The sequence below is a fragment of the Mustelus asterias genome, chromosome 8, assembly GCF_964213995.1.
Source record: "Mustelus asterias chromosome 8, sMusAst1.hap1.1, whole genome shotgun sequence".
Lineage (NCBI taxonomy): Eukaryota > Metazoa > Chordata > Chondrichthyes > Carcharhiniformes > Triakidae > Mustelus > Mustelus asterias.
This window is the reverse complement of record NC_135808.1, coordinates 68,693,235-68,715,066: the sequence shown is the minus strand read 5'-3', so window position 1 is coordinate 68,715,066 and position 21,832 is coordinate 68,693,235. Positions and strand designations below refer to the sequence as shown.

The following is a 21,832-nucleotide window of genomic DNA, read 5'->3' as shown; positions in this document are numbered from 1 at the left end:
CCCTAAATTCACTGGTAAGGCAAGGCATTTTGAGGCCAATTGCCACACATGTGAACTCACCGCTCTGGCCGGTGAGGAAGCCAGATAATTCCTGGAGGGCCACAGTGTTCTACAGAGTCCTTACAAAGAACAATACAGCACAGGAACAGGCCCTTCGGCCCTCCAAGCCCGCGCCGCTCCCCGGTCCAGGATTGAATCCTGAATCCAGGATCCCTGCCCAATTTTCCAGCCTATCTACATCCTAATATCCTATCCACCGAGCTGTCCCTCACAGCTACGATGCTTTGTTCATCACAACCTATTAACTCACCCCCACCCCCCCATTCCAGACCATGTGATCTCCAGGGAGAGGCGAAAACCCAGAGTGAAAACCCCAGGGCCAATATGGGGGAAAAAAAAATCTGGGAAATTCCTCTCCGACCCCCTGAGGTGATCGAAACGAGTCCAGGAGATCACACTGGCCCTGATCAGAAAATGCTTCCCAACCCTATTCATTTCCACTTCTGCTTTACGAACACCATCTGAATTCCCTGCCCCCGAGACAGGTTCCCAACTATCCGCAGTCTCGCTCTGTACTGGCACCAGCAAGATGATCATAGAATGAAGCCTTGAAACGAGAAACAAAGAACAATTAGCCCGCGCCGCTCCCTGGTCCAAACTAGACCACTCTTTTGTATCCCTCCATTCCCACTCCGTTCATATAGCTGTCTAGATAAGTCTTAAACGTTCCCAGTGTGTCCGCCTCCACCACCTTGCCCGGCAACACATTCCAGGCCCCCACGACCCTCTGTGTAAAATATGTCCTTCTGATATCTGTGTTAAACCTCCCCCCCTTCACCTTGAACCTATGACACCTCATGAACGTCACCACCGACCCGGGGAAAAGCTTCCCACCGTTCACCCTATCTATGCCTTTCATAATTTTATACACCTCTATTAAGTCTCCCCTCATCCTCCGTCTTTCCAAGGAGAACAACCCCAGTTTCCCCAATCTCTCCTCATAACCAAGCCCCTCCATACCAGGCAACATCCTGGTAAACCTCCTCTGTACTCTCTCCAAAGCCTCCACGTCCTTCTGGTAGTGTGGCGACCAGAACTGGACGCAGTATTCCAAATGCAGCCGAACCAACGTTCGATACATCTGCAACATCAGACCCCAACTTTTATACTCTATGCCCCGTCCTATAAAGGCAAGCATGCCATATGCCTTCTTCACCACCTTCTCCACCTGTGACGTCACCTTCAAAGATCTGTGGACTTGCACACCCAGGTCCCTCTGCGTCTCTACACCCTTTATGGTTCTTCCATTTATCCTGTAAGCCTTAAGAATATTCCGGCATGCGCCCCAACGGTAGCAGCCGTGGCGGACCTGTTAGGAGAAATTCCAGCATCAGCCTCTGTTTTTACAGTGCTGGATATTTCGAATGGGTTTTGGTCCATCCCAGTCAGGCGGGAGGACCAGTATAAGTTCGCCTTCACGTTTAAGGGGCAGCAGTACACATGGAGCTGTCTCCCACAGGGTTTCCACAACAGCCCCAGCATTTTTCACCAGTGCATGGCCGAATGCCTGAAAGAGTTTAGTGAGCCCCACAGACTGGTCCAGTATGTGGACGATATACTACTGTTCACGGACAGTAGCGAGGAACATGGCCCCCTGGTAGACGAGTTGTTGGGGTTACTCCATAAGGGAGGGTTAAAAGTTAACCCCAAGAAAGCCCAAATCAGGTTGAGGGAGGTCAAGTTCCTGGGTTTAACCCTTAGGGCTGGGGAGAGAGGGATAGATGCGGCCAGGAGACAGGCAGTGCAGGAACTCCCAGTCCCGGTAGACGTTAAGGGGGTACGATCCTTTTTGGGAGTCACAGGCTATTGCCGTGACTTCATTGAAGATTACGCCGCGACTGCAGCGCCTCTGTAGGCACGGCCAAGAGGCCAAGATCCTAGTCAGGGAGGTGTTCTCCAGGTGGGGACTCCCGCAGTTTGTGGAGTCGGACCAGGGGCAGGTCATGCAGGCGACCCTCAAGGTCCTGGGCATCAGGGCAAAATGGCATGTGGCCTATAACCCCCAGTCCTCGGGTCCTGTAGAAAGGTTGAACCGCACCATCAAAGAGAGGTTGCGGAAGGAGACCGGCAACTCTCCTAACCGGTGGGTGGAAGTTCTGCCCCTAGTACTCATGGGGATCCGGGCTAGTCAGTCCAGGAGTACAGGATATTCCCCACACGAGCTCATGACCGGGCGAGTCATGAGGACTCCGATTCATGTCATGGTACCTGCCCTGATAGAGGGATTTTCAACGTTCTTTAGATTTTATGTCTTTTACTGTGAAGACAATAAAAAAATTCTTGTTCAACATCTGTCACTGCCTTGTTTTCCATTACTAATTCCCCATTTTCACCCTCTATGGGGTCAAAGGTCGCTTTAGCTACTTTTTTTTCCATTTTTTTAATGCTTCTAGAAGCTTTTAGGGTCTGTTTTTATATTTCTTCTCAACTTTTCCAAGAAGGGAGACAGAAAGCAGGAAGCTACAAGCCAGTTAGCTGAACATCTGTGAATTCCTAAATGTACTCCAATTGGGTAGAGTCATCTTGGTTTTGTGAAAGGGGAAGTGGTGAATAATTTAGAGTTCCTGAGGATATAACAAACATGGAGGATAAAGGAGAACCAGTAACTGTGGAGTAACTAGATTTCTAAAAGACATTTGATAAGGTGCCATGTAAAAGGTTACTACTTAAGGTAAGAGTTTATGGTAGTGGCATATTAGCATGGGTATAGCGCTGGCCAACGAACAGGAATCAGTGTTGAGAAAAATGGGTCATTTTCAGGTTGACAAGTTGTAACTAGTGGAGTGCCACAGGGATTGTGCTGGGTCCTAAACTATTTATGATTGATATTAATAACTTGGATAAAATAGGCAATTATATTGGTAGCCAAATCTGCTAAGATACAAAAGATAGACAGGAAAGCAAGTGGTGAGGAGCATACGAATAGTCTTCCAAGAGACACAAGACAGGTCAAAATTGGAAGATTGCACATCTGGGGAAATGCAAGGATATTCACTTTGGCAGGAACAACAGAAAACCAGAATAATATTTGAATAGAGAAAGACTGCAGAATAATACAGTACTGAAGGGTCTGGGTGGCCGTGTACAGGAGGGCTGAATGGCCTAATCCTGTTCCTATTTCTTATGTTTGTATAAGCTATTGCTGAGGATGTTCTGGCTTTGATAGATAGACAGGAGTAAAACCAAAAAATGGCATTCCAACAGACGTGGAAAATGGAGAAGAATGAAATGATCAGCCATGTCAAAAGTTGCAGAAGGTTTGAGAATACCAAGCAGCACAGTGCATAACCACAGATTCTAATATTCATCGTTACCACCACTGAAGGATGACAAAGGTGATGTTTCTGCCCGTTAGTTTGTTTGCCTGTAAACAATATATCCCCAAAATTAATGGATGGATTTCAACGTCAGGATATTGGCTATCAAATATCCAGCTGTGCATAAGAGAATGCACACAAATCAATTCTGCAACACCTAGGTAACCATCAGATAATAAATAGTTTAATTCACATTTCAGTGATTCTTTTTCCAAGCTAATGCATCTTCTCCCATGATCATCCATGCTTAAACAGACATAAATAGCACCCTAGTTACATTAAAGACACACACCAATTTGTAGAAGTGGTTAAACCGACTAACCTTACACCCAATGTTATACTTTTAACAGTGGGCAAAATAAACATCTGTACACAAAATATAGAAACAGATAGAGGTATGCTTAAACTTAAACAAAGCCAATTACACAGATACGAGGGGAAAACCGGCGAAGGTAAGTTGGGTTAATTGATTAAAAGGTAGGCTGTAAACCAACAGTAGGAAACATTTAAACAATTTAAAATGTCCAACAAAAAATATTCCATGGAAAGACAAAAAAAAACACAGCAAGAAACACCCATCTGTGGCTCACTCAAGAAGTTAGGGCTGTAGTAAATTAAATGAAAAGGCTTAAAGTATTACAAAAAACAGTAACAAGTCTGAGGATTGACAGTGTTTTAGAAAACAGCAAATGTTTACCAAAAAGTTGATAAAAAGGAGAGTAAAGTAGCCAGTAATACAAAAAAATTTCAAGAGCTTTTATAAGTCTATAAAAATAAGAAAGTAGCTAAAGTTAATGTTGGTCTGTTAGAATCAGAGACCTGAGAAATCATAGGGAATGAGGAAATGGCAGAGGTATCAAACTAATCTACCTGCCAACTTCAAAACATTTCATTTATGTCCACTTTTTGATTCCTAACTTCAATTATGAGGATAGATTGGAGAGGTTAAGACTGTTCCTAGAGGGAAAGCTAAGAGGAGATTGCAAAGAGGTGTTCAAAATCATGAGGGGTCTCAGCTCTTTACAATCTACCGTAATAATTTGGATGAAGATACAGTATTGTGATCTTAGTTTGCTGATGATACAATACTAGGTAGAAAAGTAAGCTTCAGGGAAGACAGAGGTGGTGTGGGGGGGGACAGAGAGAGAGAGAGAGAGAGAGACTGCAAAGGGATATATATACAGGTTAAGTGAGGAGGCAACAAGATGGCAGATGAATTATAATGTAGGGAAATGTTAAGTTATTCACTTTGGTCAAAAGAGGAGAACAAAGAACAATACAGTACAGGAACAGGCCCTTCGGCCTACCAAGTCTGCGGCAATTCCTAATCCTTATTTAGACCCATTACTTCTTGCCCATACACGGTTTCCATCTATCTGCTCGCCTCACGTGTCCATCAAGGTATGATTGAACGTAGCTAATGTGCCTGCTTCCATTACGTCCACTGGCAGTGTATTGCAGGCACCCACCACCCTCTGTGGAAAAACTTCCTCCACACGTCACCCTTAAACTTTCCCCCTCACCTTAAATCTGTGCCCTCTTGTAGTTGACCTTTTCACTCGGGAAAAATCTCTTGACTATCCACCTTATCAATGCTGCTCATAATTTTGTAGACCTTTATAAGGTCACCCTTCAGCCTCCAGTGAAACAATCCAAGTTTATTCAACTTCTCTCCTCATACCTAAAACCCTCCAGAACAGGCAACACTCTGGTAAACCTTTTTTGCACCCTCTCCAAAACATCCACGTACTTCTGGTGTGGTGACCAGAATTGCACGCAATATTTAAAACGTGGCCTAACTAATGTTTTATACAGCTGTAACATAACTTGCCAATTTTTAGATTCAATGCCCCAGCCGATGAGGCAAGCATGCTGTATGCCTTCTTGACCACCTTATTCACCGGTGTTGCTACTTTCAGTGATCTGTGGACCTGTATGCCCAGATCCCTCTGTATGTCAATGCTCTTAAGGGTTGTGCCATTAATTGCATAATTCACACCTGAATTTGATCTGCCAAGATGCATCACCTCGCATTTGTCCAGATTAAACTCCATCTGCCATTGCTCTACCCACGTCTCCAATCTATTTACATCCTGTTGTATCCTTTGACAATCCTCGTCACTATCTGCAACTCCACTAATGTTTGTGTCATCCGCAAACTTATCAGACCACCTTGGCACGGTGGTTAGCACTGCTGCCTCACAGTGTCAGGGACACAGATTCGATTCCCAGCTTGGATCACTATCTGTGCAGGGTCTGCATGTTCTCCCCAAAGCTGCGTGGGTTTCCTCCCAGTGCTCCAGTTTTCTCCCACAGTCCAAAAGATGTGCTGGTTAGGTGCATTGGCCATGCTAAATTCTCCCTCCGTATACCCGAACAGGCGCCAGAGTGTGGCGACTAGAAGATTTTCACAGTCCCTTCATTACAGTGTTAATATAAGTCTACTTGTGACACTAATAAATCAACTTAAACTTTTTTCCTCTAGATCATTTATATATAACATCCGCGCCTTTCCCTCATCATTCTTGTCATCTTGTCAAAAAACTCAATCAATTTGGAGAGACATGACCTTCCCCACACAAAACCATGCTACTATCACTAACAAGTTCATTCGCTTCCAAATGTGAATAAATTCAGTCTCTCAGTATCTTCACCATCAGCTTCCCCACCACTGACGTCAGGCTCACTGGCCCATAACTATCTGGATTATCTTTGTTTCCCTTCTTAAACAAAGGAACAACACTGACCATTCTCGAGTCCTCTGGAACCTCATCTGTGGCCAACAAGGATGAAAAGATATCTAAAGGCCCCAGCTATTTTCTCCCTTACCTCCCACAGTATCCTGGGTTGGATCCTATCTGGCCCTGGGCACTTGTCTACGTTAATGTATTTTAAGACGCCCAACATTTCCTCCTTCATCGCACTGACCTGCTCAAGAATATTCACACACCTTTCCCTAACCTCAACATCCTTCATGTCCCTCTCTTTGGTGAATACCGATGCAAAGTACTCATTTAGGATCTCACCCATTTCCTCTGGTTCCACACATAACCTCCCGCCTTTATCCTTGAGTGAGCCTACTCTTTCCCCAGCTATCCTCATCTTCCTAATATATGTTTAAAATACCTTGGGTTCTCCTTAACCCTGTTGGCCAAGGACATTTCATGGCCCTTTTAGCCTTCCTAATTCCCCATTTGAGCTCCTTCCTACTTTCTCTATATTCTTCAAGAGTTACGTCTATTTTTAGCTGTCTATACCTTCCTTTTGTTCTCTGGCTAAGTTGACAATTTCCCATCATCAAAAGTTCCTGAATCCTGTCATTGTTGTCCTGAGCTGAATATTTTTTAAAAGGTGAGAAACTTGTTCAGAGAGATTTGGATGTGCTGGTACAAGGAATGCAAAAAGTCAACATACAGGTATAGCAAACAATTATGAAGGAAAACAGAATGTTGGCCTTTATGCAATTAGAAATAGAATCCCTACAGTGCAGAAGGAGGCCATTCGGCCCATCGAATCTGCACCAACTCTCCGACAGAGCATCTTACCCAGGCCCTATTCCAATAATTCCACATATTTACCTATTCACTCCTCTAATCCCCCTAACCTACACATCTTGGGACATGAAGGAGCAATTTAGCATTGCCAATCAACCTAACCTGCACACCTTTGGAATGTGGGAAGAAATCAGAGCACCCAGGGAAAACCCACGCAGAGTCTTGGAGATAAGATGAAACCCTAGGAGGTATGCAGTCATTCAGACAGTCTGAGTAAGAGCAGCTTTGAAGGAATTCAGAGGCTTGTTTTCAGAAAGTGAAAAGTTTGTCATAACTCATGAGAGAGACTGAGTTTCAATGAGATTGGTTTACTCAGTGTTTACTGACATCGGATTGAGTTTCTGAAAAATTCATGTGATCTGCCTTGGTTATTTATTGTACAGTATGGGGGTTCATTCACAGTTTACCTGTTATTTCACATGCATCTCCTATTAACCTTGCAGAGTATAAGATAGATATTGTAAACTGATTTTTCCTTTTTGACTTTGTACAGTAAAGCTTAGCTTTGTTCAAAACGCAAGGAATCTTGTGGCTTTCCTTCCTTAGTAAGGGTTTTGAATCTCAAACTTTGTCTATTTTAAACAAAATGTCATTGTCCCTAACTGGATCTTGCCGACATGTGGGAGTCTGATCTAGGATCATAACACTAGAATGCATGGTTTTTTTGCTGGGAGCAAGGCAAGATGAGAGGTCATTGAGAAAATCCACAGCAGCAGAAATATCTTAGTAAGCAATTCCAACCTTCTTAAAATACAGTTCTTTGAATCATAGCATGTGATTATATAGGTAAATGCAGCACTTTATATATAGAAGACTCCTGAAAACAACAATGTGATTATTAACTGGTTGATTATTCAATGAAGCCACACCCAAATCCAAAATAACATGGAAACCGTAATTCAAGAATGACAGATGCGTCATGAAAGGGGAGAATTACAGTTCCTACAACATCGATGCCTAGACTTCATCCTTAATTGCTCTGACAACACGAGATTCAGTTGCAACCAGTTCACAACATGAAATATGGAATGATTAATATAACCTTCCCCTAGGTTTTAAAAATTGAAGACTTACACAATGCTACTCATTCAAAAAAAAACTCTCTTCCATGCTAGAGAACGAAGCTACTGCATTTGATTGACATAGGAAAGTGACTTCATAGAACCAATCGGATGGATAAAGGAAAGGAAAAGGCCTCACTTACCACCAATCCATTTAACATTTTATTTATGAAATGGAGTCATTGCGGGAATGCAGCAACAGCTTGCATTATTTTGACACTATGCTTCTATTATTCTCCGGCTCAGGGACAAGTTTATCTGGATTCCAATGTATGGGAAAAGGCTTACTCAGTGAAATTCTCAAAAAAAATGCAACAATAAGTCTACACAACCACAGCTTTTCTGGTGATTTATGATTTTAAATGCAAAACAATGGAAGCTCATGTCCATAAAGAAAATAATCAATCAAGCTGTTACAACTCATCAGATGTGGAAGTGTGCAGATGTATGGATACAAAATACTCCGATCAAAAATCATCAACAGAAATCATTTATAATCTATCACCTATGACTTTATTCTATATATATAAATAAAAATACCAGGACCACCAATCACTTTGGAAAACAGTATCTGCAATTTCCTATTTGCAAATGAAATACGTTCTGAAAAAGGTTCACTCCACCTACAACATTAATCCAAAATGACAATCGTCCTTGCACACATCAGATGTCAACTTTAACTCACAAAGAATGACCACAGCAGATTTCAATACAAAGATTTTCCCTCACTTCCTTCACTTTTTATGCAAGGGCAAATAGCTGCTAAATACAAAGACTTCATGTTACGTGATCCAAAACGCTTCATGTGTCAGTACTCCAATATGTTACAATGAACTTGAATAGGCTGTGTTGTATTATGCATCTACATCAATCTACTCAAACTGATTTGATGGGAAATTTTGAAAGCTAGTTCCTATTTGTGTTGTTTTCTTGCTTGGAAACAGTATGATCAATAATGAAGATCAACAGCCAAATGAGCATCATTTACACAATCCTCATAACAAAGATGCATTGTGGAGTGAAAAAGCTGGTAAATAAACGGGCAATAGGAGGTACTGCATTAAACAGCGCCATTATAAAGCCACATGCTCGTTTACAAATCATTCAGACCTTCGTAGGTTGAATTGAGCACCAAAGTGGATCTGGGCAATAAGCCAGGAATCAAAAACGCTATCGGTAGCCGAGACTATTCACACTAAAGAATATTATCCTGAAAAGTCAATAATCAATCAAATTAGATTAAACCTTCACCCAATGGAATAACAACTTATAGCAGCTTTAACATAGTAAATGTGCCAAAGTGCTCCATAGGGGCATTATGCAGAAAGGATGTGCAAGACTGCAACCGAGTGAGACTTAGAGTGAACAAGGAGTTGGGAATTCAGTGCAGAGGGGCAAAGGGAGCCTTTTTCTACTTTTCAAACTTCAGTATATGGTGAGTTTTCTTCTTTGTCTCCAAGTTAGGCGAGTGCTAAGTGATAAAGTAATAGGCTCACTTAGGTGAGTCCATTACTTTATCTGTGTACATTATTAACTAATTGACGAATTAAATAAATTGGTTCGATGGAGTCTTGGATCAGCCCAGTAACAGCCGGAATAGGAATTTAACAAGGATATGATCTGCCCAACAACCAATTTTTTTAAAAGAAACAGCTTATCTAGATGAAGTGATTAATGGAGGTATGTGGATGCTAATTTCCAGTGTCAAGGAATATGAAAGATGCAGATAACGCAGATACAGAGGGGAGAATCAAAAAGCAACCGGGTATAATTGCCAGCAACTGCAGAAGCAGGCAAGCCGCTTTAACATCTAGCAGGCAAGAAAGCATTGGAAAATCTCAGTTGACAGGCCAATTTAACATCTCAGAGTCTGAGAGACCATTTTAACATACAAGATGCGTTAGAGGCAGGATAGTGCAGAATCTTTCATATAGGTAGTTTAAATATGTTCGCTGGACCAGGAAAAGATGTTTCCCTGACATGATTATCCGCCTTGTATTGTATACCAAGTATAAGCTGGATTTGACTTAGAGTTATTCAATTTGGATGTTGTTTGGGACCTGGAGAATCTGGAGTTCAGGATCGCAGATGCACATATTTTGGAACAATATCTGTATATAGTAATTCTGACATTTAATTGTCTTAGAATATTATAGTCCTATTCGTGTGCATGTCTTTTATTTTAATAAGTACTCTTTAGTATCTGTTACACGGCAGCTGGGCTAGTTATTCACACTAGGGTTTCAACTGACTCCACACAGCACTCCAAAAACAAAACTATACAGCACCACAAACCTGTTTCAAGTTGAGACACCCTCACAGTTAACATCCGCATGGTTCGCAACAGACAGAAATTGCAGAGCTGATGCTGTGCCTTAACTGCAACACCTGGGAGCCTATGGAATGTACAGCAACCCTGGACAACCACATCTGCAGAAAGTGTCTCAGCTAAGGTAACTTTGGCTTTGAGTTGTTGAGCTGGAGTCTGAAATTTAGACATTGCAGGGCAGAGAGGATGAGAGTTACCCGCACATTTTATTCCAGGAAGCAGTCAGTCAGTAACCAGGGGCAGGAGGATGTGACTGCGAGTCATGGAGTTAAGGAGAACCAACTACCACAATCCTCTTCACTCCTCCCACTTGAATGGCACCCTTCACCATGGTGCCATAGTCAGTCTGCTCATCCACCTTTGTATGCACCTCATACAAAGAACAAAGAAAATTACAGCACAGGAACAGGCCCTTCGGCCCTCCAAGCCTGCACCGACCATGCTGCCCGACTTAACTAAAACCCCCTACTCTTCCGCGGACCATATCCCTCTATTCCCATCTCATTCATGTACTTATCAAGACGCCCCTTAAAAGTCACTACCGTATCCGCTTCCACTACCTCCCCCGGCAACGAGTTCCAGGCACCCACCACTCTGTGTAAAAACGATGTAATGTGAGGAGCCTCAGCCTGTGACCACATTCAAAAGGTTGCATTAGCTACGACGAGAGGTTGGAGAAACTTGGTTTGTTCTCACTGGAGCGACAGAGATTGAGGGGAGACCTGATAGAAGTCTACAAGATTATGAGAGGCATGGACAGAGTGGATAGTCAGAAGCTTTTTCCCAGGGTGGAAGAGTCAATTATTAGGGGACATAGGTTTAAGTTGCGAGGGGCAAGTTTTAAAAGAGATGTACGAGGCAGATTTTTTACATAGACGGTTTCAGCAGCAAATGAGATGGGATAGGGAGAAATAAGTGATGTTATGGAGGTGGAATTTTGCAGCTTTAATGATAATGCAGAAATGTAGTTGAAAGCTCAGAAATGTAGCTGAAAACTCATTTTGTGGCCAAAAAGGCACAAGTTGAGAACAGTCTGGTTCAATCTGGACTATAACCAGAAAGAATGACGCAGTTGGTGGTTAGGAGTCAGTGGCTTGAAACAGAGGTTTCAGCAGGGACCAAAGACAACAGAATAAGAGGGGGAGAGGGTGTGTGAACTGAAAATATTTTTTTCAACTCTGCAAACACTCATCTTACCTTATCCAGCCATTCCATGTTCTGACGTTTCTAATTGTATTTTAAACTGTCTCTTACAATGGGAGGTTGCCATTACTCCCTGGATATAAAATCAAGACATTAAAATGTCACACCTAATGAATTATGGGCATGAATTTGGTATCCGTAAAATAAGGTTTGAACTTTAAAAAGGTAGAATAAGATGCAAAAGGTTTCTGCTACTGAAGGAAATATGTTCAGTTAATATGATAGTCTAAACAGCCAAACTTTCCATGAATAGCTACAAAGCAAAAGTACCAGTAACCTTCTAACGTTGTGTGGAGTCAGTTGAAACCCTAGTGTGAATAACTAGCCCAGCTGCCGTGTAACAGATACTAAAGAGTACTTATTAAAATAAAAGACATGCACACGAATAGGACTATAATATTCTAAGTAGATGATGGCAGTGATTTTCTTCAGCACAGATTTTCTTCTTGGTGGAAATGACAAGTCCAAAGGAAACACCTGTTCTAAGATTTCAATAGATCACCAGCAGCTAATGAGCAACAATCCCAATTCCTAAAATAAAACTGAGTTACATTCTGCTTTACACAGGTGACAAAATCTCTTTCTGGTCAAGATCAATTTTAAGCGTGCAGTGGCAAATCATGATAAAAGCTTAAACAAGAGGCTACATTCTGTCCCTTAAGATCCTGTTGATCAAGAGGTCATTCGCCATCAATACAAAAATATTGACGTAGATCTCTACTGTGACCAGCAAACCTGCCAAGGATGGTGGTTGTGTTTTTTTTAATGTACCTTATTGAAAAGATGTCACAATTGTCCAGAACATTACTGATTGTTCCTAACTATCCTATGAATGAATGCACTGTCCACATTACAAGCTAACTCAACTCTATTGTAAATTGGTCGATGTGAGTTCATGACATATGGTTCATTAATGCCTTTTAGTGAAGCATATTTGCCATCCTTACCTGGTCTGGCCTATGTGACTCCAAATCCACCAGCAATGTGGCTGACTCTTGAATTCCTTCTGAAATGGCCTAGCAAGCTACTCAGTTCAAGGGTAATTAAGTATAAGCAATAAATGCTGGCCCAGCCAGCGACCCCCACATCCCATGATTTTTTAAAAAATTATAATATTACTGAGATGGACACAGTACAACTGCCCACTTTAGAATTCACAGCAAGGATACCACTTCCCCTACAATGTCTGCATTAGGACGAAAACTCATCAATATCTACATGATACCATTATGTCAACCATAGAGTCAGTTCAATCTTACGTTAAGAATACAATAATCAAGCTGCTTGATTCAGAAGCAATGTAATGGCAGTGAGGAAGATAAAACACAGATTGAAATACTGTGAATTCACTCAGAAGCCTGGTCTCTCTACAAATTCTAGAATTGCTGATGGTGCCAGTGAAGAATTTTGAAAGCCATCATTTTGGTCATCCCAAAGATTGCCATTGTATGGGCAGGTACTCGCTCTCTGGACATTGACCTGAACCCCCAAGTACATTGGCAATGAAGTCCCTACAATAATCCTGATATACATTCCATGAAATTATCGACTAACAATATTAAGTACGCATTTTCAAAGCCGACAGCGTACATGGAGATGTTGCACAATTTTCTTCGATAATTTTCCCCATGAAAACCAGTTAGCATTTGGTTCCATTGATGCTCTCTCTCTCTCTGAGCTGCATGGTCAGCTACACTTTAGCTTTACAACTGAATCACGAGGACAGCTGTAACTGAATTATAATTGGCACCACCCATCTTCAGCTTCTCCTTAAAAATATGCTTATGGAACTGTAAGTCGTGATCCAGAGGGCACAGGGTCAAAAATTCAACTCAAATAGAACAAAATACACAGGATACAAACAAGCATTCAGCTATATTTAATCAGTATTTGACGACCCTGCACATACAACTCCCTACAGTCTTGAATGTCTTTGTCAAGTACATAACCTTCAAAATTGGCTCTCAAAAACATGGCCTTTCACCAGAAACTATGAATGCAATCTCTGTCAAATGTTGGAAGTGTTACAGACTGGAAGTTATCATTGAGTTAGCAATACATATTCACATAGAATCTTTAATGTAATGGAATGTCCCAAGGTGTTCCATAAGAGCATTATAAAACAGGTAGGGCACTGAGTCACAAATATCAGGCCAGATGACCAAAAACCTACTTCTTTGACCAAGCTTTAAAGAGCATTTTAGAGGACGAAAGTGAGACAGAGGAGGGTACTACAGAACTTGGAGCCTAGGCAACTGAAGGCACAGCCACTAAGGGTGGAGCAATTAAAACTGGGATTCTCAAAACGGCCTAAATTAGAGGAACACATATCTGAAAGGTTAGGCTGGGGCAGGTACAAGAGAAAGGAATGGGCGAGACCTTGGAGGGATTCGAAAAGAAGGAGCTCAACTTGGAGCTAATATAGATCACAGAACAAACAGATGGTAGGGGAATGCGGCTTGCTGCGATTGAAGGCCCCGCAGCAGACTTTTAAATTACTTAAAATTTATGGAGGGCAATATCCGAGACCCTGACCAGGAGAGAATTGGAATAGTCGAGCTTAAGAGTAAACAAAATATAGATAAGGGTTTCAACAGGTGGACTAACACAGGGGCACGGTCAGACGATGCTATAGGTGGTGGAAATAGTTGGTTTCATAATGTTGGAAGGTCACCTTGAAATCAAATGTGACATCAATGATGTGAACAAAGTGGCTTATGGAAACATAAAATTAGGGTTTTTTTCCCTGGAACTTACCAAACTTGCTCTCTTGTGCATTTTCAAGTTTGGCTTTTTGCATTTATAATTTAGTCGAAATCAGTTGTAAGTTCATCTTTGGTACAACCAGAAGTTGAAACTGAGAGAAGGGAAATAACTAATCTTATAAACTTCCAAGTGCAATCGATCACATCTCCATGCAATTCAGTACTAAAAGTTGAGATTTGTACCTTGTAACTGATGAATAGGCTTTGGGGGAGTCAAGAGGTGAGTTACTCCCCACAGAATTTCCAATTTCTGATCTGCATTTGTAACCACAGAATTTATATGGTGGGTTCAGTTCTGTTTTCTGTTAATGGGGACCTCCAGCATGTTGATATCAGGGATTAAGCATTGGTAATGTCATTGCAAATTAAAGATGATAATTAGATTTCTGCTGGAGGTGGCCATTGCCTGGCTTTTGTCAGATGCAAGTGTTACTTGTGACATATCAGCATTAGTTGAATGCTGTCTAAGTGTTGCTGCATGGCGACACCGACTTCTTCAACATCCTGGGTTGGCAAATGGAACTGAATATGGTGCAATCAACAAATATACCCAGTTCTGGCTTTATGATGGGCAAATACCATTGGTCAAACAGCCAAAGATGGTTGGGCTTTGGACACTACCTGGAGGAATTCCTGCAGCAATGTCCTGAGTCTGAGATAATTGGCTCCAAAAACTATCTTCCTCTGTGCTAGATAGGACTCAAACCAACAAAGAGCTGTTGGGCAGTGGGGTTTAGAAGTCCTTGCTGCCACACTGAATCAAAAGGTACCTTGGAGTCAAAGGCCATCACTGTCATCCCACCTCTGGAATTTAGCTCTTTTGCCCATCATTTAGACGAAAGCTATAATGAGACCTGGTGCCCAGCAGCCCGGCAAACTCCAAATGAGCATTGGTACAGAGGCTGTTGCTGAGTAAGCACCGCTTAACAGCACGGTCAATGACATCTTCTGTCACTTTTCTGATAGAGGGTAGTCTGATGGGGCAGTAACTGGCCAGATTGGATTTGTCCTGTTTTCTGTGGACAGAACACATTAGGGCAATTTTCCACATTGTTGGGTACATGTTAGTATTGTACTGGAACAGCCAAGGGATGCAACAGTTGGAATGTTGTCAGGGTTCACTGCCTTTGCTATATCCAGTGAATTCTGCCATTTGGCTGCAGATAGGTATCTACAATACTGGGGATCTCAGAATGCAGATATTCCATCCAGTCACCAATTCTGGTTGCAAATGCTTCAGCCTTGTCATTAGCACTGACATATTGGGCTCCTCCATTGTGGAGGATTGGGATACTTATGGAGCATTCTCTTCCAGTTGGTTGTTTAATTGGCCACCATTGTTCACAACTGGATGTGGCAGAACTGTAGAGCTATGATTTGTTTGGTTCATCGATTGCTTTACCCCATCTTATGTGACTTCCGCTGTTTAGCATGCATGTAGCCCTGTGTTGCAGATCAGCAGGCTCTTCAAGGTAATGCATCAATCATATCACTTTAATATAACCTGATTGTATGTATACAACTGATGCATGCGGCCCCTGCTTGCAATAAGATGACTCCCATCTCACTATGTCAGAGTTAATCAACTAGAATACATGGAGGAAATTATCCAATATTTATGCAAGTTGAACTAAGGAAGCAATGAAAATACAGAACACTTATACCATAATGCCTATTTTCAAAAAATAAACTATAATTATCACTTTACGACATTAAAGAATTTTTTTTAAGATACAGGTTTGTTCCCATAAAGATTTTTTAAAGCAGATCCAACCCAAAAGCTCATCTTCTGATATTCTCATCTGCAAAAATATCTCGCTGATATTTATCATTTTCTATTCTATGTAGGATAAGGACACATTGCTAAGGTCACATATTCATTGTCCTGTGCATATTTAAAATGAGCTGTGTAGCATGGAATTGAAAACACAAGTAAAACAGGTCACTTTCCCAAAGACTTTAGTAAGCCAGAAAACCTGGCTGCTTTCACAGTAATTTCATCTGGTGCTGACCCACAAATTACCACATTTATTGAATTCAATTTCAGTTTCCTTTGGTGGGATTTGAACAGTACCATAACTTGTAACCTACTGAATTTTTTTCATTTCAATGGTCTTTTCTGATAAATTATTCTCCAACTCTGATTATAAAAGCCCCAATTTCTTGACCTAGTGTTAACATCCAATGCTTATATCCCATGCCAGGCAGAACTTGAACATTTTGTCTTATCAGGCAATTTATAGAGATATTCATAAATATTCATATTGTCTAAAACAATATGCTTGAGTTACTTTTTCAATTCCCTTCATAGTCCTGAAACTTTCAGTTAAAGTAAAAAGTTTATTTATTAGTCACAAGTAAGGTTTACATTAACACTGCAATGATGTAACTGTGAAATTCCCCAAGTCGCCACACTCCGGCGCCTGTTCGGGTCAATGCACCTAACCAGCACGTCTTTCAGACTGTGGGAGAAAACTGGAGCACCTGGGGGAAACCCATGCTGGTACAGGGAGAAGGTGCAAACTCCACACAGACAGTGACCCAAGCCGGGAATCAAACCCAGGTCGCTGGCGCTGTGAGGCAGCAGTGCTAACCACTGTGCCAATTAGATCATGCAGAAGTTTGACATTTTCAAAAAAACAAAATCTAACTATTTAATCACTCCTCAAATTTCTCGTACTGTACTTGCTTTCCTTCAATTTTCACTTTCGTACCCACTTGAGGGAAATAACATATTTGCAGCAATTCAGTGACTAAAATGTACTCATTACTCCAGATTGGAACCTGACTATTGTTATGTACAGCAACAATATAATCTTATATGAGGTATTGTCCTATTTGCCTTTCTTACCAGAGTCAAATAATGGACTGTTTGTCTGATTATTAAATTAAACCTAAATAACACACAGATTTCCTCTCTGATCAGTAGATTCTCGGACTAAGCCAGTTGGCACAGATCCCTTCTCTCTTTCCCTGCCCCAAATCAAATAATCTTATATTCGATTAACTACATTCTCAGCTATTAGCCTAGTTAGCCAAGAACGTCCTGCCAAAAATATTTGTGGTCCCTCATTAGTTGCTCTACCTCCCTTTAAAACTCATATGCAGATCCGGAGAGTTTGTTTATAATATCTTCAAGATCATTAGTATATATTAAAAGTAGCAATAACCCAAAATCAATTCTTGAGGACCTTATTCATAATTTATTAGTTGGAAAAAAGTTCCATAAAGAGCTATCCTGCTTCTTAACTTTAAATGAATTATTCATGAGCCTTTACTGCAGTTAATTATTCTCCAAGTGAATCTTGCTAAAAGCATTTTGAAAATCTACATATAAAGTCAAGTGCAGTCTAGAAAGTTAAACAATTCCTTGAATTAGTGCCCTTAAGATTGCTCACTTAAAATTGTTCTGAAGACTTTCTCTAAAACTGATGCTACCCTTACTGGCTGATAATCAGATACGTCACTTGGCCCATTTATATTAATTATGAGACTCATCAGTTCTGTATTTGGAGAATGTCAACCAAAATAGCCAGTTAGATAATTCAAGAAAAATCTCTATACCATCATTTTACTGGCTCTGCTAACAAGACTAGATTCCCTTTCCCCCATGAGTATCTGGTTGCAATATGAACAAAGAAACTCAGTGTTGATCAAAGGCCATGTCACAGGAAGCTTCTTACTTTCACTCATGCTTCCAGCAATATAATCACGATGTGACTGACAGAGGATTTCTCTGTTCACAAACTGTAGTCAGCTAACTGAAAAATATTTCTGTAGTTTTAAAAGAAAGAAGAAACAGCATAGTTGTAAATCAGTCCCCCTAACTTGAAAGACTGGACAACTTCTATACAATGATTTTAGAACACAATCGACAGATGAAACAGATTTGATTAGTGACAAGTTCAAGTTGTGTCCCTGTTGGCTACACAAGTCAGCTGACAGTCACACATGAAATGCGACGGTTTAATATCAGACAAAACAATATTAATAGCTCTAACACTGTCACAACTCAACATCATGATCTGCTGTCGAGAGAAAGTCACTTCAGTGAAAACACTTTCACTTCAGTGAAAACCACAAATTATAAGTCAGAAGCAGCAAACCTTGGGAAAGTATTGTAGTCTTTACTTTCATAGGAAATTTACTTTAAAAGTCAATTCAAAGGTAGTTAATAACTGCTTTTCTATATCGTAGCTTCTTGGGGACAAATATTAAATAATACACTACTATTATTTGAAGAGAGATACAACACTGTACCTTTGAAATACTATCAGATGATTTACTGGACTAAATATTCATGATTACAATAGTTCTGTCTTCATTGCATAAATGTTTAATATTTAATGTTTAATATTAATCAATAAAAATATTAAAATTAAGACCCACCCTCCAACTGTATCCTACTGCTACAAAATACATCTTTCTAATGTCTGTGTACCTAGTCACGATTGATTAAACATTTTGATTTTAATCAGCACAAAAGGGCAGTATGAAGCAATTAATTTACACCATTTATTATGCCACTCAATGTTTTCTTAATAAATTTTTCCCTCACCAACAACAGTTGGAAGGCAATTTTCATAGCTCCGGCCCTGTTAAGATCAATGCGGTATCATACATTTCTTGCATTTAAGAAAAGTTTTCGCACTACTACCACTTAAGACCGAAAAATGTAGTGCGGTACTGGAGCTCCAAGTCTGAAAGGGTCAAAGTGATAAAACTTAATATTGCAATGCTATTTGTCGAATTTATCAATGTTTATTTCACAGTATCCCTTTTCTCCTGTCCATAGACCCCTTTTCCTCACGTAAATAATCCAAGGTCATAGATGGCTGGTGCAAGCAACTGCAACCTAACTCAGTTACCCCAGAATAATAGTAAAAGACATAGCAATGGGATGCATTTATCTAATTAAGCATGCAAAATAAAATATTTTTTAAAAATGGACTGCAGAGAATTACAGTAGCATTTCCCTCAAAGAAATACCACCAAGCTTTTATATTAAAAGTAGCCTAAGGCTTTCAGGAAAAGAATGGAATCGACTTACTCAAGGAACTTATTTCAATTGCTTCAATTATGAGTAAAAATGTGCAATATAGTATTTTCAATGTAATAATTTACCTTATTAATTAGAATTTGGAATAGAAAAGGAGTGTTGGTCATGATCAAAATTAAACCACCAGATGGACAGAAAAACCTACCTGGTTCCTTAATATCCTTACCCAGACTAATCTATGTGACTCCAGGCCAAAACAATGTGGTGATCTCATAACTGTCTTCTGGAATTGCCGAGCAAGCCACTTAGTTCAGGGCAATTAGGAATTGGCAATGAATGCAGGACCAGCCAGTGACGACCACATACAATCAATGACTAAAAAAACCCTCCAACCTCTCAAGAATAATTTGGGATTTGGAATGGGCAACAAAATGCTGGTTTTGCCAACGACACACACATCCAATGAATTAATGATTTAAAACAAAAGCAATTTGTCATTTCTTTTCTCCCAGCCTGTTCCATCTGAACATAAACACATATGCACGATTGTATTTTAAATCTTAAACATCTGCTCAATTTCAATCCTTAAAAAGGGAAACACTACTTACCGTCACAGACTTCAGTGTCATACCATGGTAGGTGCCCATTGTATCAATCTTGAAACCTTCCGTTTCTGCAAAAACAAATGAAAAATGTTATATGTACACACAATATAGCAGTACATTTTTCAAATGTATAAAATAAAGAATCTGACAAACTGAAAAAGCATAGTGCATTTTGTAATCTTGCAGCCACTCCATAGAAACGTGCTGCAAAAAAATTCCAAATTTTATTAGTAATAGTTAAACATTTGTAAAGTAGAATTTATCTTATTTTTATTATGGGGCCACCAGAAACAACTTCAGACCCTAAAACAGATGTTCAATTTCTTAAAAGCTCCTTCTGTAAACTCCTTTTGTCACCTGTCTTGATGCCCCCCTATGTGCTCAGTGTCTAAATTAAATTATCCCTATGCAGCAGCTTGAGTTGTATTACTACGTTAAAGGCGCTATGCAAATACAATTGTTGACATAATGATAAAGAAAAGCAGTGAAAAGCCAAACTACATCACAAGGTTAAATACGCTTTTCTTCCCTACTTTTGAGTATTTGGTCACTGTAGTCTAAGGTTACGATAAATACTGTAGGTTTTTAGGTTGGGTGGAAAGGCTATCATCCATTCACATTATTAGGAGTTCACAACATTTCCAAGTCCTTTCATAGTAAGCACATTTTCCTTGATTCCAATTCACACAATGTAAAATACAACAGCCCAGATCTGGCAATCAATGATGAAGGGCCAGTGCTCGCCATTCACTACACTGACAGCTGCTCAGAAGTTATAGTGGTCTTTTGAGCTGAGATTCGCTCCAATTGTAGCCACTGCACAGGGAATCTGTGACATGTGTGAGCAGGGCAAGAAACAGAGAAACTTCAACCAGATCAGAGGATCCTCACAGACACAAAGTTTAAACCTGAAACTGAAAGTAAAAGTTAGATTTAGACTGTGCATATTGGCAAAATCAAGGATTGGGAAAGATGGGATCAAGATCAGAGAGATGGAAAGGAAAAGCTAAAAATTGAAAATCTCCAACAAGAGTTGAGTTCTGAAAGAATGAGACTGCACCCTTAAAAACAATCAATTTTATTGGGCAACAATGATCATTTATTACACCATTAATTTTCACTTGCACCTGAATGCCCAACATTTCCTGACTTGTTCAGTGAGTAATAATTGGCGAGTACCTTCACACCAAGCCTACGAGTGAGGTACAGTTATAGTGCCACCTATGGAGGAGCAGGGAAAGTCAGACCAGAACTTCCATATTTCCAAGTTTAACTACACATGCTTCAGAAGTTGCTGGTCAAGTTACTCTATATTCACTGAATGCTGACAACCGTACCTTCTTATTAACATTAATCCAAATCAATATGTACACAGACACTGACATAAACAGGTAGAATGATTTGATAATCTGCTGACACTATAGGGCCTCAGATATTCCAGCACAGCTTTGGATATGGACTGTTTCTTCCTAAAAGTGCTCAATTATGAGTATGAATTTAGCAACATGATTCAATGAGAAAGACCTTGCATTTCAAAAACACTTGTCATGATTTTGGACTTTCCAAAGCATGCGGCAACCAAAACGGGCAACTTTTCAAATGTAAAATGTAGTCAAGGTTGTAAGAAATTGTTGCAGCCAATGTATGTAGTGAGGTCACACAAACAGCAACAATATAAATGGCCAGATAATGCTACCAAAATGCAAGTTGAAAGATAAATGTCAGCAGACACCTGGAGAACCCACTTCCTTCCCATTCATCTTCAAATAATACTATGGAAATTTTTAATGTCTTATTTAATGTTTCAATTGAAAGACTATTTTAGTGCAGCATACAGTATTGGCTGCATTAAGTGTCCAGGACAGTTTAGCTCATTATAAGAGTTAACTATCACTAAGGCACAGTTCACACCTAATGCAATGCATTGATAATTTAACAG

The 21,832-nt window shown here is 40.3% G+C and overlaps 1 protein-coding gene across 1 annotated transcript in view; it reads right to left on the bottom strand.

Moving 5' to 3' along the window:
• cdc73 (cell division cycle 73, Paf1/RNA polymerase II complex component, homolog (S. cerevisiae)) overlaps window positions 1-21,832 on the bottom strand; it is a 333,544-nt gene that overhangs the window by 227,987 nt on the left and 83,725 nt on the right. The window contains exon 10 of the mRNA XM_078218135.1: window positions 19,897-19,961. Within this exon, the coding sequence (XP_078074261.1) occupies window positions 19,897-19,961 (65 nt within the window). The remainder of the gene's footprint in view (window positions 1-19,896; window positions 19,962-21,832) is intronic.